The sequence below is a fragment of the Letharia lupina genome, assembly GCF_014066315.1.
Source record: "Letharia lupina isolate WasteWater1 chromosome Unknown contig_13, whole genome shotgun sequence".
NCBI lineage: Eukaryota > Fungi > Ascomycota > Lecanoromycetes > Lecanorales > Parmeliaceae > Letharia > Letharia lupina.
The window spans coordinates 582271-599285 of record NW_023502982.1 but is presented as its reverse complement, the minus strand read 5'-3'; the positions used below and the strand labels follow the sequence as shown (position 1 = coordinate 599285).

Genomic DNA, 17015 nt, shown 5'->3' with positions numbered 1-17015 from the left:
ATGCAACATTAAACGGAGCAGTTCGTTTCGCCTTCGTACTGCGTAAAATGGGTTACAGAATTAGAATTAGAAGCGACGGCGATTGTTGGAGGGGGGACGGGAGCTAAATTTCATCAGGGGCTTAGGCGTTTTGGTGGCACCTGCAACATTTTTATTTGCATCTTTTGCGAGCCCCTAATTAAAATTGGCATTCTCCCTTCCCTTCCTCTCCATTCCCTCCGTCTGCCCACATAAAATCCCCTGGGTCCGCCTTTCTTTCTTTTTCTCTCTCTCTCTCTTCTCCATCTTATCCTTCACTTTATATCATCGACTTCACTCATCAAAAAAACCCTACGCTCTTTTCATCAGCCGTGCTTATTATTGATTCACCCTCGGTACATGCATGATAAACCCTCGGTGATCTTCGGTACATAATCTTACTGCCTAGATGCGGCCGTACCCGCCACAGCGGAAAGAATATGTGTCCTCAACTCAATATCTAAGGGCTCCCCAAGGCAACCATCCCTACATCACATCTCAACTTCTCTTCCTCAAAGACTCTATCAAAAGCATACCAGCATACCCTCGCCATACGCGTCGCCATATCTGTTGAGACTCAAGCCAACATTTCAAAACATGGCCGAAGTACTGTCGCCCGCTATGGCTTTCGGAACCAATGATTTCTACAACCCACAGGCGACCATCTCCCTCTCCGATACTTCATTACAGAACAATCTAATGACCCCCGAACCCATGTCACCCGAGTCATCTTATAATGTCAAGGAGGAGAGCGTCGAGGGTGACGAGTCGAAAAAGCCGACGAAGAAGCGAAAGTCATGGGGTCAAGAACTCCCAACACCAAAGACAAACCTTCCTCCTCGGTAAGCTATTGCGACTTGAGACACTTTCTCCCATTGACTTACACCTCTTTCAGCAAGCGAGCAAAGACGGAGGATGAGAAAGAGCAACGTCGAATAGAGCGAGTCCTGCGAAATCGACAAGCTGCGCAATCATCGCGAGAGCGCAAGCGACAAGAAGTCGAGAAACTCGAAGGCGAAAAGTCCTTCATTGAGCAACAGAACGAGTCTCTCAAGGAACGATTGATGACCGTCGAGCATGAGAAGTTTCTCCTCACCCAGCAAGTCGCCAAGCTGGCCGCGCAGATGGAAGCCATCAAACGGGGATGTTCGGCAACACCTCGTGTCGACTCACCACCACTTGAACCAGACCTCCTGACTCGGGAACAATTCATCAAGCAAGAATTATTAGACGACTACCCATACAACCTACCGACGCCCCAACATTCCCACGGCGCGCCATCCACATCCTACTCATCCCCATCAACCGCCACTTACTCGGAATCATCAACGCCAGCGACAATGGGTCTAGATCTCGATGCTTTGACTGCTACCCCGGACATGACACAACATCCTGCTGCGATGTTGTGCGACCTGCAGTGTCAGTCCGCGGCAGCACGTCAAACATCGACTCGGCCTACGATTCCCCACGCGATCCAATCATATTCGGCCAATCTTCTCTGTCTGATGTTGATTTCGGCAGTCTATTCGCAACTGATGCATCCGTTGAGGATGATCTTCACTTCTTTAAGGACGGGTTCGCCGCTTCCTCCATCGATGATGACAACGCCAATGGCTTTACCTTTGATTCGATGGTTGATCTCGACGCCTGTCAGTCTACTACCGCCTTCACCAACAAAATCGATGACACCAACACCTACAACAACGAAGACCTCGCCCGCCAAAGCGATTTCTACTCCGGAGGCTACTCACTCGACGGCTCCAATTCTTCGTCTCAGATTGCTGCGACGTCTTCTGCTCAGCAGCCCTTCCCTGGCGCGCCCTCTAAGGGCTGCGACGGGTTGGGCACTGCGACCTAAGACCGGCAGCATGACGAGCGGGAACGGAGCTCGAGGGCTGGGTGTCCGATGGGTAACTCGCCATGGTGACAAGGTTGGTCTAAGGGGTGGTGCCGGATCGATATTGAGGGGTACTAGGAGAAGCGGGTCGACTCTGGGGAATCATCGGTCACAAAAGGATAGAAGGAGATGAATCTCCAGGCGTTCATGGAGTACAGCTTACACAAGCTTGCGGGCAAGATTAACCATGTACCACTAGTTAGCTGGGCTACGAACCCTCGCGTTACCAAGCATTATGTCTTACCGATCAAGACGTTTCAACATTACAGTGCTCACTGTCCCCATTTCCACGCACCAACATCGTCTCCACCGTTCAAGTCACCCTCCCTTCCCCCGGCCAACTCCCGATTGCCTCCCAAAAATCCCTACCATCTAGCACCCGCCCCAACGCTTCCTTCTCCCTCGGCAGCGCCCTCACCCCTTCCTCCCTCATCAACTCCCCAACCCACCGCTCATACTCCACCCCCTCCCCCCCTTCCACCCGCCCCCTCCCTCCCCCCCCCCAACCCATGATCAAATCCCACACAATCCTACACCCGCAAACCCGTCACGATCCACCTCCCCCCCCCCACCGCGTCAAACCTCATTTCCCCAACCACCCCCACCCACCGCCCTCGCGACGTCCCTCCCGTGCACCAGATGCACCGCCCCCCCCCTTCCCCTCGACCTCGGCTTTCACTCCCGCGGCCGCCGTACGGCCCCGCCAGATAGATCGAGCACGCACGCCCCCGTCCCGCGCAGCGCCAGCAGCTCGTCCTCGGCCACGGGGGGGTGGGGGTTGGGGGCCACGGGGGTTGGGGCGGAGGAGGGGGAGGAGGAGGGGGAAGGAGGGGGAAGAATCGTTCCCGGCGAAGATGCCCGCGCGCCCGCGACCGCCTCCCCGTGCGCCCGCGCGTACAAACCCGTCAGCGCCCCGCCCGCCCCCGGGCCCCTGGAGCGGGGAACGTCACGGGCCCGGGTCGTCGTCGTCGGCGGTCGGGTCGTAGGTTGGGTCGTAGGTGAAGGGGATCTCGTGCCGGGGTGGGCCCGTGCGCGTCGTGGCAAGTGGGTGAGGGGGTGGCAAGTGGGTGAGGTTGTGGTGAGGGGGGGGGATGTGGGAGGGCGGAGGAAGTGAGAGGGATGGGGATGTGGATGGGGGGGATGGGGGGGGTGGGGGAGGGGTGGGCGGGGCATTGTGGGGGGGAGGGGTGGAGGGGTGGAGGGGTGGAGAAGTGTGAGGGGTGGAGGGGTGGAGGGGTGGTTGTGGGTGTGAGGGGTGGAGGGGTGGTTGTGGATGTGAGGGGTGGAGGAGTGGTGTGTTTGGTGGGGGGAGGGGTGGTTGTGGATGTGAGGGGTGGAGGGGTGGTTGTAGATGTGAGGGGTGGAGGGGTGGTTGTAGATGTGAGGGGTGGAGGGGTGGTTGTAGATGTGAGGGGTGGAGGGGTGGTTGTGCTTGGTTGGGGGGGGGAAGCGGGGTGGGCGGTGGCTTTTTGCTAGTGGATTGGGGTTTAACATTTTGTGTCATTTGGAAGCATGATATTTTGTTTAGGGCAGCGGAGTTTTGACCGCCGACGATAAAGTCGAAAAAGGGGTTGGGTGAAAAGAAATCGGTCGATACGAAGAGGTGGAGAACCTGTTACATTTCGTTTACATGGCTTGTGGAGGAGGGGAAAATGTCAATACGTCGAGGAATTTGTGCAGTAAACGCGGATACGGACGGGTGAAAAGCCGGGTTGGAGATGTACTGATGATTTGGGTGAAGCTCGGACAATGGCTGGATGAGAGCTAGGAGCCAGATGTTTGCGACATGAAAAGGAGGGAAGCTCAATGCAATGCGGTCACAAAGCTCATGGAGAAGTCGAGGTGTCAACGCATTGCGGAGCACGAGCCGTGATCATAATCTAATGCCATTGTATGAAGCGCAACCCCATCATTATCATAGATTTCGCCTCTTTATCCTTCCATGTCGCCTGCACTCCCTATGTTTATCCACGGTGCAAAGCCTATCCAACAGCTTGCCACGACCCCATCTAACGCCGACGATTGCAGTCTGAGCCGTGGCAGGATGCTCTTCCCGTCCGGCTTGTGACTCCTGCTGGGGTCAGAGATGGTCGTTGGCGGCAGGACGGAGTTCCTGACACTCCACGTCTGTCAAGGCAGGCTGTGCATTCTCAGCGTCGACCCCAGCAAGTCCGTTGCTATCAATCGGTGCTTCTTGGAGCAAAGCTGAGCTGAGACTTGCCTCGGTGTTGACTGCCGTCGTGGGAGTGGGCTGAAGCTCGGGGTGTTGTACAGACCCAGGCATGGCCACGGACTCGGCAACTCCTCCAACTTGGTTTGCCGACGGAGCTGAGCTAGCGATGACCTCGTCACGTTCTGGAGGCTCGAGGCTCCTAGGCGTGGATCGGGACGACTGGATACCGAGCTCAATGTCTACCCGGTGACTGTAAGTAAAAATGCCACTGTTGAAAGTGGATGGGTTAAACCGGACCAGGAGCCACATTCTCCTGATCATGGACATATTCGTGCCACATCTTCCATACTCTGTGACCTTGCCATACGGTCACAATGCTAATCGTAGTGGCAGTGACACCAAAGACGATATTGGTGACTGTCTCGGTTGAGTTGGACGAGGCTGAGGAAGACATGCTAACGGGGGCAATTAGTGCGGCGAGAAGGTGCAGAAAGACGAGACTCCACGATATATTAAGCAATGACGAGGCCGTAGACAGTTTATTGACACTGAGGCAACCATTTTATAGCGAGAGCCAGCCATCTTATAGAAGGATTTTCCTATGGGTTGAAAGGGACAGGATCTCCAGCAAAATCAGTGGTCGAGAGATGGTGAAAGTCGTTGGATCCCTGTTTGTTGGATCCCTGTTTGTCCTCGGGTTACTTTCATTCGCCCATGTTATGAAGGTGCACTGGACCGCGGGTTGCAACAACGCAAAGACGCCCGTCCGTCTAAACTACGAAGGTCTTGATAATTTCGCAACGAATGAGATTTAGCTGATAGTTTGAGTACAAAAACTGTTTGGAATTCTTATTTTCACTCTGTGTACCGCAAAGGTTTTTTCGTTACTGTCGTGACTGATGAAATGCCACCCCATCGAATAATCTGGACCGCGAGGACGGGTGGACGGGTCACCGAGAATTACCCATATTCGAGATTTGCAGGCATGATACAACCTACGCGCAAAATATTTTCGTAGGGGATATGATCTGCACCAAGTCGAGTAATCCTAATCACGGTTGCGGCAATTCTCGATGACCCCGTACGACAAAAACATTATAGTTCATCTCCGATAGGCCGCCGTCGACCTGGCTAAGTAGATGAGCAAGTCGCTAACTTTCGCTTATGTAGTGTACAAGTACATTGTCTGCGGCTCCTTCCCACTGTTATCCGCACGCCAATTGAACTCTTACGAGTACAGTTAAGACGACTTCAAGCCGAAGAATCAGGCTGTTGACGAAGCCTTTTGACCCTGTTCTTCTACTTGAAAAGACCCATCAGCAGCATAGTAAACAGTCAGCCCTGTAGTAGACATCTTGCGTCTCCCACCAGTGCGAGCGAATTGCGTGTCCATAGGTGGGACACAATTTCTCAAGGAGGCCATTGTACAAACTTGGAAGACGCACCAACCACAGGAGCATCGATGGGCCTGAAACACCTGGGGGTCCAAGTTTTGGCGCGGCACGTGTAACAGCTCGTTGACAATACAGTGAAGAATAAGTGACGTCGGTAGGTGGAAGCAAGACGGGGTGAATGGGATTTGATTACTCCCAGCCCAGGCACTGACGCTCGTGCAAGTCATCGCTTGCTTGGCCTGCTCATCCTGAATTGCATCCAACGTGATGATAAAATCGTCTTCTCCATCAATAGAATGTCTAGCACACGCACAATAAGGCTGGCAACAGCAGATCTGTCGAACACGCTGTAAGCTGCATAGTAGAGAGAGCGCGTGCAATGGAAACGGAGAAGAAGGTCGATCCAAAGTTGAGTGGTTCAGCTGCGCCACGATGATGCAAGTCACTGATGGGACTTCCTAAGACGACCTTAAAAACGCTCCCGTCGCGCTTGTTCTGCCACCACATCGCAGCTAAAAGAAATCGCATCCATTGGCTAATGCAATACCGCTGCTTATGATTAGAATGGTAGGTTGGGGGTTGTGAAGCGCATCCCAGGGGTTGGCAAGCTGGTTCAGGACGAGGATTTTGCAAGTAAAACCTTTGATCAATAGGATTCAGAGTATAGGTATAAGAATCAGTAACAGAATTTTAAGACTTTACATTTATGATGACTGGGGCTCGAAAGTCCTGTCGTAATCTCAATCGCTGTTGAGTTGTGGTGAGCTGGAAAAAGACATTTTTGGGTGGCTTAGACTCATCCCTGAGTTCAGCACGCTGCCACCTTGGAGGCTGTAGCGAAATGATGCTACTCGACATTGACCGCCAGGCATGGAGCCCGGGAGCGTGGCAATCGACGGGTGTAGGACTGTGAGATATCGACAAGGGCAGTACCAACAAGAAGGTATATCCATCATTGAGCGTTCCCCTTTAAGCAATCTTAATCTTTAACGAGAGATTTCCAGAGTTTATGCCCCAAACTGACGTGGGGACAATAGGGTTCAGCGCCTCAGACTGCCAACCCTGCTGACAGCTTGCTTGCGGCTAACTTGTAGGTTTGAGTGTCAGAGTAGCTAGAGGAGTGACGGGAGGGGAAGAGACACAGGTTTGAGTCTGGTTAATTCAAGTACAAAGCAAAGAGGACAGGAAGAATGACGGAGGTGTGACAAGCAATCGAAATTGGGTATTGCAATCTTGACTCATCATTAGTTGGGTCTAAATCACAAGGACTGTTTGACGATCGGTTCTGCATACTCATTTTGACTTTGATAGTGCTTCGCGCAGAGAAAGACAGGAATGCTGGGCCCCGAATGACATGAATTGGCTACCATCAAAGAGTAAGCGGCCGTAACCGAGGAGCTCGTACATGATCAAGCGAAGGAAGACAAGGATGAACCCGAGCCTGTCGCAAGGTCTTATGGACCAAAACTCCGTTGCGTACTCCACAACCCATCATGACCAGTAGGCTCGTAAGATGCTCCCAGCACATCCCAAATCACCATTTATCCACATCCAAATCATGAGAGCCGTCCAAGCGAAACAATCTATGGCCGTATCAGTAGAGACTGAGATGCGGAACGGCCTCGAGGCTTTTTGAGTTTCGTAGCAGGGTAGGCTTCGGGGGCATACTGAGCTCGATTTCTGAATGCGAGCTAGCCAAGGACCGTGTGAATGGAGATGGGAAGGCTCCGGAAAACGTGGTAACCTCTTCCCAAGATACAGTGGTAAGAAGATCCAGAGGTGAGGTAGCTTCAACAGACTCAACGTCTTTGGAGAAGTCTGAAATGGCGCTTCCAGGGTTCGACGTTGTCGGTGTTGATATTCCGTCAGTCAGATGGCTTTGGGAACATCCATGTCCAGGCCCTTCAAGACTCGTGATCGCCGGAACAGATGGTCTTGAGCCAAGCTCGATGTCTAAATGCCGTATGAGTATCGTCTATCACAATGGAAACTCGCGGGTGGGGACCTGAAAAGGTAGTCTGCTGACGGCAGCAATGTTCGTGCCACAGCCGCCAAGCCCGATGACCCTGCCACACGGTGATGATGCTTATGACTGTGGCTGCAATACCAAAAGCGATGTTGATGATGATCTGAGATTGGTTCGACGCTGCAGAGGATGACATTTTTAAGAGGAATTCAAAACCAAGGTAGATTTCTTCACGAGGGAGACAACTGATGAGACACCTCTATCATTGGCAGAGAGGATCTCCCAAATACGTTCGTCCATCGTGACCTGCACGAGGCTGAAAGTTGGACTGGGAGATGAGAGGGTTGCCATGGAGTGCAGTAATCGCCACGTGATCTAGTATTGCAAACCCGGTCATGAATTGATCCCAAACACTCCTGGCGTCTTTTGCGTTGTGCGTTCCAGTAAGATCAACCAATAAACGTTTCAACAATGGGGCATCCTGCAAGTTGAGAAGTTCTGTCGCGTACGCTTATGAGGCCGCAGAATGCGCCAAAGTGGTACCGCAAGCTAAAAATTTCGGGCGGGGAGGAACCACAGATATGTTCTGCACGCTCTGCACCGCTGCAGTGCAGAGCCTGCAGAATTCTGACGATACTGCATTGAAGGTTTAGCTGCCGACGGCTGCCTTAATCCTGGACGTAAATCCTCAGAGATAAAAAATCTGGGGTAGGTGTTTGACAGTCTCAGATAACAACGATATATGCGCATATGTAACGACAAATTGATTTCTGAACGCATTGACCATGTGGTTCAGTCGATCGCTGCATTGCAGAGACTTTGGTAATCCATCAGCGCGAGCAAGCTTGTCTTCCGTTGTTGCCTGTTGTCTTCGGCACTCGGTTGCGAGACCAGGTCGAAGGCAAACAGGGCGCCATTCGAGATGCGCAACGTTCCCAATCTGATAAGCTTGTCTTGCGCTTTCAGACCCTGAAGACATATGCAAATATTCGGAGCGGAGTCTTAGATTTTAAGAGACTGATTGGTTCGCGATGTATAAACTTCGCACATCAGGGGCCGAGCAGTCTTGAATTGTGGTTCTGCTACCGATGGTGAAAGCGTCCAGGAGGAGTCACGTCAAGCGCACGTCGAGCTCAGGCATTTCTTTCCAGCCGAGCAGAGCTCCCTCACCGAATCTTTAGACGAAGGGTCTGAAACGTACCGCACGCGTCTCTTTGGTGGGTGGGTCCAGCATCCGATTGGGCACAAAGCAGATCTTGATGTCTCAGATATCTCTGAAAGATGAGTACGCTTAGATGCCTAACGCCAATCCCAGGGTCATCTTGCTCCACCACAAAATCCTGTTGCAGCCGCTGCTAGACTTGACCCCTTTTTGATCGAGTCGTTGTTGCCCCGCTCAATCTCCTCATGAATTCGTAGCTCTGCATAGCCCGTTGTATTAGCATCGACGATGAGCCCTCAGCAGTCGAACCGGGAAATGCCCTGGCTCCACAGAGAGGCGCTCAAGCCTGGCACATAGGATTTACGCACGGTATCTTTGCTCCTGAAGTTTAGACCCCGTGACCTGTTCTCCCTGCACAACATTCTGCCTCAATATACGCGCTACCTCCTTCGCTTCGAGCACCTTTTGCTCAGCCTCGGTGCTGGAAGGGGAGAGGAAGCGATTCTGATCGAACTTCGAGCGCGCTTCGACACGGGCGGCCGAGAGTGTCCGGAGATCGCCTGCAAAGATATTGCACGTGTTAGACGTCTAACAATGTAATTGGAGTCCCGAAAGTCATGGATTGTAGGGTTTGAAGCAAGTACCCTGAAATGCAACCTGGGTGGATCGAAGGACGTGACGATATGCTGCCAGGGCCATTGGCAATGAAGAAGAGCTTGCAGATGAAGTGGTTTATGTTTGACGCAATACAAATCTTGTGACCAAATGGTTGATATAGCCAATGGAGGCAGTGTGCGGCCTAGGTCTGTAAGTCGATGATTTTTATGAGCGACTCCGGACCGGGAGCGAGGGGACGCCTTGCAAGGATTAACTCCCGTCGCCAAGAAGTTGCTTAGCGGCGGAAACTGGTATTCAAAAAAAAAGCTGAGGTTCGTCAACAATAATAACAATACTATCAAGCATGGCTGCTGTTCATTTTTCGCTACCTCTACCTGTGCTGCCCCAGGGTTGGGCAGGTGAGAAAGACTTCAAATCGATTGGCCAGCTTTCATCTGCTACACAGCGCAACATTGAGCCTGTGGGACCTCATTTTCTCGCCCACGCACGAAGAGTCAGTCAGCTCCCATTGATCGCTTGAAACATAATAGCTACTCCGAACTCTGACCTTGTAGCAGAAGCGTCACCAACGTACCTTTTCTGAAGACGATCGAATTCAAGCTCAAGAGAGCGTTAAGAAGGTCGAGGACGACGATGTCGGAGAGATTAGCGAGCCCGAAGATCCGCTGATGTTACAGCGTGACGCAAAAGACTGGAAGGTATTCCCTCCATTCATTCATGTGTCTCACGAGTGTTCCACCACTCACTTCTACCACCGCAGGGACAAGACCACTACGCCGTACTCGGCCTTTCCAAGCATCGCTACAAAGCTACAGAAACCCAGATCAAACGCGCCCACCGCAAGAAGGTTCTTCGCCATCACCCCGATAAGAAAGCAGCCGCTGGCTCCTCCGAGGATGACTCCTTCTTTAAATGCATACAAAAAGCCACTGAAATCCTCCTCGACCCTGTCAAACGCCGTCAGTTTGATTCAGTAGACGAGGCTGCCGACGTTGAACCTCCGTCTAAGAAGCAAGCCCAGAAAGGTAACTTTTTCAAGCTATGGAACCCTGTTTTTGTAGCCGAGGGGCGCTTCAGCAAGACACAGCCCGTTCCAAGACTGGGAGACGATAAGAGCAAGAAAGAGGAAGTGGAGGAATTCTATAATTTTTGGTACAACTTTGACAGCTGGCGGTCTTTCGAATATCAGGATGAGGATGTACCCGATGACAATGAGAACCGAGACCAGAAGCGGCACGTTGAGCGAAAGAACAACAATGCAAGAAAGAAGAAGAAGACTGAGGATACGACGCGGCTAAGGCAACTGGTGGACGACTGTTTAGCCGGCGACGAACGGATCAAGCGGTTCAAGAAGGAAGAGCGAGCCGGTAAAGACAAAAAGAGACTGGAAAGGGAAGCGGCGGAAAAGAAAGAAAAGGAAGATGCGCAGAAAGCGGCCGAAGAGAAAGAACGGCTACGAAAAGAAACAGAGGAGGCCTCAAAGGCCGAGAAAGCCGAGGGCAAGAAGGCCAAGGAAGCTGCCAAGAATGCTATGAAGAAGAACAAGCGAGTGCTGAAGTCAAGTGTGAAAGACGCCAACTATCTGCTTCCTGCTGGACAAGAAGCTGGCGCAAAGAGGGTCGATCAAGTACTGAACGATGTCGAAGCTGTCATGGCTAAGATTGATGCTGAGGAGATGGCTAGCTTGGCGGGCAAGCTTGGCGGAATGAAAGTTGCGGAGGAGGTAGGGCAGGTCTGGAGCGAGGAGGTGAAGAGGCTTGTTGAGGCTGGGAAGGTCAAGGACGGAGAGTTGAAGGTTATGGGGACCTGATTCTCAATTGCGTTTAGGACAGAGAATTTCTGGAAGTGACATTACGGCCTTGGGCCCATGAAGCTGCGGCATGAATACAATCTGGGCGAAGAGGCGGGCTAATATCAAGTTGGCGGATTGCTGTCACGTTCCATGAACTCCATATAGACTTGGATGGGCCACGCATGGAAAACATCAATCCAAGTCGGTCCCGCTTCTATTTCCCGGTGAATGTCCGTCATCGCCAACCCTTGTGGACCTACTATTCGCATCATAGAAGCATAGACCTCTCCGGCTGTAAATTTTCTTCGTGAAGACCCCGCCTCGTTATGCCTTCATTTCCCAGCCCCCGAAACGCCCAACACCACCCCTCCCCAATCCAATCCAATCCGATTCCCCAACCGCCCTAATTCCTCAACGCCCTCAACCTCTCCCCCAACCCCTCTTCCCTCTCATCCTCCGCCCCAACCTTCGCGGCCGGCACCCCCGTCTCCGGCGCCTTCATCTCCGCCCCCAACTCCACCCCCGCCTCATCCGCGACCATATGCATCAGCTTATCGACGTCGTCCTGCGGCGTCCCGACGGCGGTGGCGGACGACGTCGCGTTCTCGTAGTAGCCGGTCGCGACGTCTAGGTCTTCGAACTGGGTCTCGAACTTGTCCATCACGGCGGAGATCTGGGAGATTGTGAGATTCGCGACTCTCGAGAGGTGGGCCGATCTGAGCGTTCCGGCCTCACCTTTTCCAAATCCATGGCTTTCATGGCGCCCTCCATCCCTCGGACCACGCCCGCCATGCTGCCGGTGACTTGCCGCATCGTCACCGCCGTCTGGACCCGGCTGGCGACGGCGTCTATCCGCGAGCCTAACCGGAGGAGGTTGAGCTTCTCGTTCTGCTTCCGGATCGCGTTCTGGGCGTAGATCTTGGCGATGTCGGGGTGGTTTTGTTGTATCGCCTGCGGGTAGAAGCGGCGGTTAGCCGGCAACGGTTTGGAGGAGGAGAGGGAAGGATTGGGACCTTTTTGAGCTTGTTCTTCTCTGCTGTCTCGTCTTTGCCCGCTTTGGCGGCTTGTCGGTTCAGTTGTTTTGCTGTGAACTAGATTTAGTTAGGATTGAATTTAGCAGTTACTTGACTGTTCCGCAAGAGAACGTGCGCATAGACTCCCCACACCTTCAAATTGAACAAGCTCTTCTCGAGGCTGCTCATGATGTGGGTTGGATCTGAGGTGGTAATACAAGGTCGGTTCTGTGAGGTAGGTGGCGGTAAATCGAGGTAGACAGATTGGACAAAATTCGTAGGTAAGGTGTGTTGAAGATCTTTCGTACAGCTTGGTAAAGAATCGCTTGTTGTGTTGAGCTTGGTAGACTGCCTGCTCGTCACTTGTGACACTGTAAGGCTGAGATACTGTTCTAAACTAGCGTTTTATTCGCCCGGGTCTTGCCCTAATCCAGTCGACCCTACGACCCACGGCCGATATCTGTTTTGGTAGCATTCTGCAGCAGTCTGGGATGAAAATGCCTGTGTTTTCTGGGTATAATACCCTAGAAATGTACCTTTATGAGTCTATGTCTTTAACGAAACACCTCAAACCTCATTCTCCCAGGTCAGGAAGAGGCACATTCTATGTATGATTTACCCAAGAAAGACTCCAAATCCGTGGTCCCGAGCCCCATTGCTATGCACCTGTTGAATGCGATGCATCGCTAGATTGCAGACAACATCCATGCAGACCACTTGTTGAAGATGGTCATAAGCAGATCCCAATGGTATCAACCCTTCTCAAAACACCTATTCAAATCAAATACTCGTGATCAAGTCGTGTCATCCAGGTATGCTTCCAGAGATAGTCGTAGTTGTAGTCGCTAGCGCCATTCATTAGAAACCGGTTCATACCTTCAAAGAAATGGTGCGTTGACAGGCGATGTCCAACCCAAAACCCTGCCATCGTAGGGATTGTGACCTCGTGAATGAGAGGTGCTCTGGCGACCCTCGAAGGAACTTATGTCGGCGATGGCGCCGCGGCCCCAGTCATTCCATCAATAGACTCGACAGGCCCACAAGAACAGAACAAATTCATGTCACCGTAAGCTGGAGTCCTGTTAGTCTACTACATTCAACCATTCACAATACCTCACTCACCATCATCGACCCTCGTAACACTGGGCCAAAACTTTTTCTCTTTCAACCATGGCAATGGATAAGCCGCCTTCTCCCTTCCGTAGCTTCTCTCCCACTTCTCTCCCACTAGCAGGTCTTGCAAAGGATGAGGCGCCATCTTCAAAACATTGCCTTGTCTCGGCTGCTCACCCTGCTCTACAGCTTTGATCTCTTTGCGAATTTCAATCAATGCATCACAGAACCGGTCGAGCTCAGCTAAATTTTCGCTTTCAGTAGGCTCGATCATAAGGGTGTTAGCCACAGGCCATGACATGGTGGGTGCATGGAAGCCGTAATCTTGCAATCGTTTGGCCACGTCGATGGCTTCGATACCAGCAGATTCCTTGAAAGGACGCACGTCGAGGATGAACTCGTGGGCACAGCGACCGGCAGCGTTGGTATAAAGGATCGGGTAGTGGGGCTTGAGGCGGGAGAGGATGTAATTAGCACTGAGGAGGGTGATTTTGGTTGCATGTGTAAGGCCACGACCGCCCATCATCTTGATGTATGCCCAGCTGATTGGCAAAATGCCCGCGCTGCCCCATGGTGCTCCACTGACTGGCGCAATGCTCTTCTCTCCCCCAGTCTTGATTAAAGGGTGGCCTGGTAGGAAAGGCGCTAGATGAGACTTGACACCAATAGGGCCGACGCCAGGTCCACCACCACCATGCGGAATGCAGAACGTCTTATGGAGGTTCAAATGGCAAACGTCGGCGCCAATCTCTCCAGGCGAGCAGAGACCGATCTGCGCATTCATATTCGCTCCGTCCATGTAGACCTGCCCACCGTGAGCGTGGACTATCTCGCAGACCTGCTTTACCTCCGGCTCGAAGACTCCGAATGTGCTAGGGTATGTGACCATAATCGCACCAAGCTCTTCGCTGTATTTCTCGCACTTGGCCTTGAGGTCCGCTATGTCTAAATTCCCAGTGGCAGTCTCGCATTTGATAGTCACTACACGCATCCCACACATAGCAGCACTTGCAGGATTTGTACCATGGGCAGAGACAGGTATAAGACAGATATCACGCTTCTTGCCTGGCTGCGTTTCCTGGTATTTCCGGATCACTCGAAGACCTGCGAACTCGCCTTGAGCGCCTGAATTAGGCTGCAGTGAGACCGCATCGAAGCCAGTGATTTCAGCAAGGTCTCGTTCGAGTTCGTTTATCAAAATTGTATATCCTTTGGTCTGATCTACTGGCACGAATGGATGGATTGAAGAAAATTCGGGCCACGAAACCGGTATCATCTCGGTGGTAGCGTTGAGCTTCATCGTACAGGAGCCGAGTGGTATCATAGAGTGAGTCAAAGACAAATCTTTCGACTGTAAATGGTGGATGTAGCGCAGGAGCTCAGTCTCCGAGTGATGAGTGTTGAAAACAGGATGTGTAAGATAAGTAGACGTTCGTTTGAGAGTGGAAGGAACTCCTGCAAGCTCCGATGCCGAAAGCGACAGATCTGAGGCGATCTCGTCCACTGACGGAATGTCGCTTTCAGATGTCGACGCCACTTTCGCAAAGATTGCCAGGATATCTTCCAAGTCTTGATGCTCGACCGTCTCGTCTATCGTGACCCCAAGCCTGGCGTTATCCAGAATTCTAAGATTGATGCCGCTTGTCTCTGCTGCATTGGCGGCGATTTCCGGAGCACGTCCAGATCCTACCTCTATGGCTATGGTGTCGAACAATGCTCGACTGTCTTCACCCTTTCCTTGAGCGCCAGTGCTGAACCCAAGCCTTCGGACACCCTCCTCGAGAATGCGAGCACCATTGACGGCTTTTTGGGCGATTTCTCGGAGACCACTTGGGCCATGATAGACGGCATAGAAAGCGCTCATATTCGCAAGGAGAGCTTGAGCAGTGCATATGTTACTCGTTGCTTTCTCTCGCCTTATGTGCTGCTCCCGAGTCTGCAGGGCTAATCTCATGGCCTTGTTTCCCAACCTGTCTTGCGACACACCAATCAATCGGCCAGGAATTTTCCTCTTATATTTGTCTCCGCATGCAAAGAACGCAGCATGAGGACCTCCGTATCCAAAAGGAACGCCAAGACGCTGTGCATTCCCAAATGCAATGTCAGCGCCGAACTCTCCTGGAGGTTTCAAAAGGGTAAGGGCCAGTAAATCAGTGGCCACGCTTAACGTAGCTCCTTGTCCATGTACAACATCTGCAAGGCCTTGGAAGTCCTCAACGCCACCCTCCGTGTCTGGATACTGTACAAGCACTCCGATCAAGTCCTCTCCTGTCTCTTTAACATTCGCACAATTTTTCTCTAAGATATCTGCAACAACAATCTTAATACCGAAGCCGTCCGCACGGGACTCTAATACTGCGATTGTTTGGGGATGGCAGAGGTGGGAAACCAGGAAAGTCTTGTTCGGCCGCTTCTGCCGGGTGACTGGCAAGGCGTTCATCGAAAGGGTCATAGCTTCTGCTGCAGCGGTAGGCTCGTCGAGTACCGAGGCGTTGGAAATTGAAAGAGCTGTTAGATCGGTCACTACTGTCTGGAAGTTCAGCAGCGACTCCAACCGTCCTTGACTGATCTCGGGCTGATAGGGTGTATAGCTTGTATACCACCCTGGACCTTCCAGCACATTTCTCTTGATGACCTCTGGCACTTTTGTCCCAGCAAAACCGCACCCAATGTAACTCCTCATAACCTTATTCTCTTTTGCAATCTTCCGCAATCGTGCAATCAGCTCTGTCTCTGAATAGCCCTCGGGCCTTGAATCAAAAGCTGGGCCATTGATGTCGATATCTTTGGTGCTCCGTATGTTCACCGGAAGCACCTCTTTGACAAATGCGTCTAGATTCTGAACCGGCGGATCCAGGGCTTCAAGCATACGTTGAGCATCGCTGGACGAAGGTCCAATGTGCCTCCGTGCAAACGAGTCGAGTGGATCAAGTATGGATTGACGCTTGACGCCATTGCTTTTGTCTACGGCGGAGCTTGTGTAGAAAGGTCTTGTTGATGCCCGACCGGCAAGTATTGCAGCTTTCAGACATCCTGAGCAAGCAGTCCGGGATGAGAGGGTGGAGGTAGTGGTAAGTAATTTATGGTGCAGAAGCGTCTTCCCAACTACGAGGCGCATTTTGAGGATGATGACAGCGCCTCCAGCTCGCTGTTTCTAGACGTGTTGTTACACCATGACGATCAAGGCGAGCGATTGGTAGATTCAATATTTCGCTTGGTGGACGGTTGAGTTGAAATTTACTTGGTACTCTACGCAATTTGGAATACATATATCCGCAGAACATAATTCTCGATTAATGAGCAATTGATTTGCCGATATCGCGGAGCGGGATAAGCTTATCAGTTAAATACAGCTAGTTTCATGCCAAGACTTGGTATTGAGGTATCTTGGTATCTCAATTCGTTGGGACTTGCCGAGCCATCCGAAAAATAGGGCTGGACATTGGACAGCAATGAGGGCTAAGGTACAGAGGTCTGCACCGAAAGTCCTGCACCCGCACTAGTGCAGCCCTAACCCTACTTTCGGAAAGCGGCCCTGTAGAGGGGAAGCCTAGAAATATCTTCTCACAGCGCATGGATGGGACTTTAGGTACTTCTCTTGACTTGATAGAGGCATTAAGCCCCGAAACCTGGCTAGGGCTAGATGCGATTCCGAAGAACTTTAGACGTATTATCCAGATAATCCTTTAGGTGAGGTGTTATCCGAAGTCTGAGCGTAAGAGTCTTAGCGGGTATAGGACTTTCGGTGCAGACCTCTGTATGGAGGTCGGCACTAAAAGTCTTAGATATATCAAGATAAGGGTCTAGGTAGGGCTGAGTGCTTAATATACTTTCAAATTTTATAAATAGTATTATTATTCTTTATTTTA

General features: G+C 51.8%; 6 protein-coding genes across 6 annotated transcripts; 2 read left to right on the top strand and 4 right to left on the bottom strand.

Moving 5' to 3' along the window:
* Positions 1–615: 615 nt before the first annotated feature.
* On the top strand, positions 616–1876 carry HO133_001668 (uncharacterized protein; the record flags this gene model as incomplete). The annotated part of the gene is made up of 3 exons (XM_037292596.1): positions 616–860; positions 914–1423; positions 1453–1876. 3 exons carry the CDS (start codon positions 616–618, stop codon positions 1874–1876), a joined length of 1179 nt encoding a protein of 392 aa, XP_037151135.1.
* Positions 1877–3995: 2119 nt separating this feature from the next.
* Positions 3996–4542, bottom strand: HO133_001667 (uncharacterized protein; the record flags this gene model as incomplete). Its single annotated transcript, XM_037292595.1, has 2 exons — positions 3996–4327; positions 4386–4542. 2 exons carry the CDS (start codon positions 4540–4542, stop codon positions 3996–3998), a joined length of 489 nt encoding a protein of 162 aa, XP_037151134.1.
* Positions 4543–8970: 4428 nt separating this feature from the next.
* HO133_001666 (uncharacterized protein) lies at positions 8971–9309 on the bottom strand (the record flags this gene model as incomplete). Its single annotated transcript, XM_037292594.1, has 2 exons — positions 8971–9170; positions 9255–9309. The coding sequence occupies 2 exons, from the start codon at positions 9307–9309 to the stop codon at positions 8971–8973; spliced, it is 255 nt and encodes an 84-aa protein (XP_037151133.1).
* Positions 9310–9571: 262 nt separating this feature from the next.
* HO133_001665 (uncharacterized protein) lies at positions 9572–11038 on the top strand (the record flags this gene model as incomplete). Its single annotated transcript, XM_037292593.1, has 3 exons — positions 9572–9721; positions 9786–9926; positions 9989–11038. The coding sequence occupies 3 exons, from the start codon at positions 9572–9574 to the stop codon at positions 11036–11038; spliced, it is 1341 nt and encodes a 446-aa protein (XP_037151132.1).
* A 385-nt stretch (positions 11039–11423) lies between these two features.
* On the bottom strand, positions 11424–12222 carry HO133_001664 (uncharacterized protein; the record flags this gene model as incomplete). Its single annotated transcript, XM_037292592.1, has 4 exons — positions 11424–11693; positions 11756–11971; positions 12034–12111; positions 12187–12222. The coding sequence occupies 4 exons, from the start codon at positions 12220–12222 to the stop codon at positions 11424–11426; spliced, it is 600 nt and encodes a 199-aa protein (XP_037151131.1).
* Positions 12223–13089: 867 nt separating this feature from the next.
* HO133_001663 (uncharacterized protein) lies at positions 13090–16264 on the bottom strand (the record flags this gene model as incomplete). Its single annotated transcript, XM_037292591.1, has 2 exons — positions 13090–13112; positions 13156–16264. The coding sequence occupies 2 exons, from the start codon at positions 16262–16264 to the stop codon at positions 13090–13092; spliced, it is 3132 nt and encodes a 1043-aa protein (XP_037151130.1).
* Positions 16265–17015: the final 751 nt, after the last annotated feature.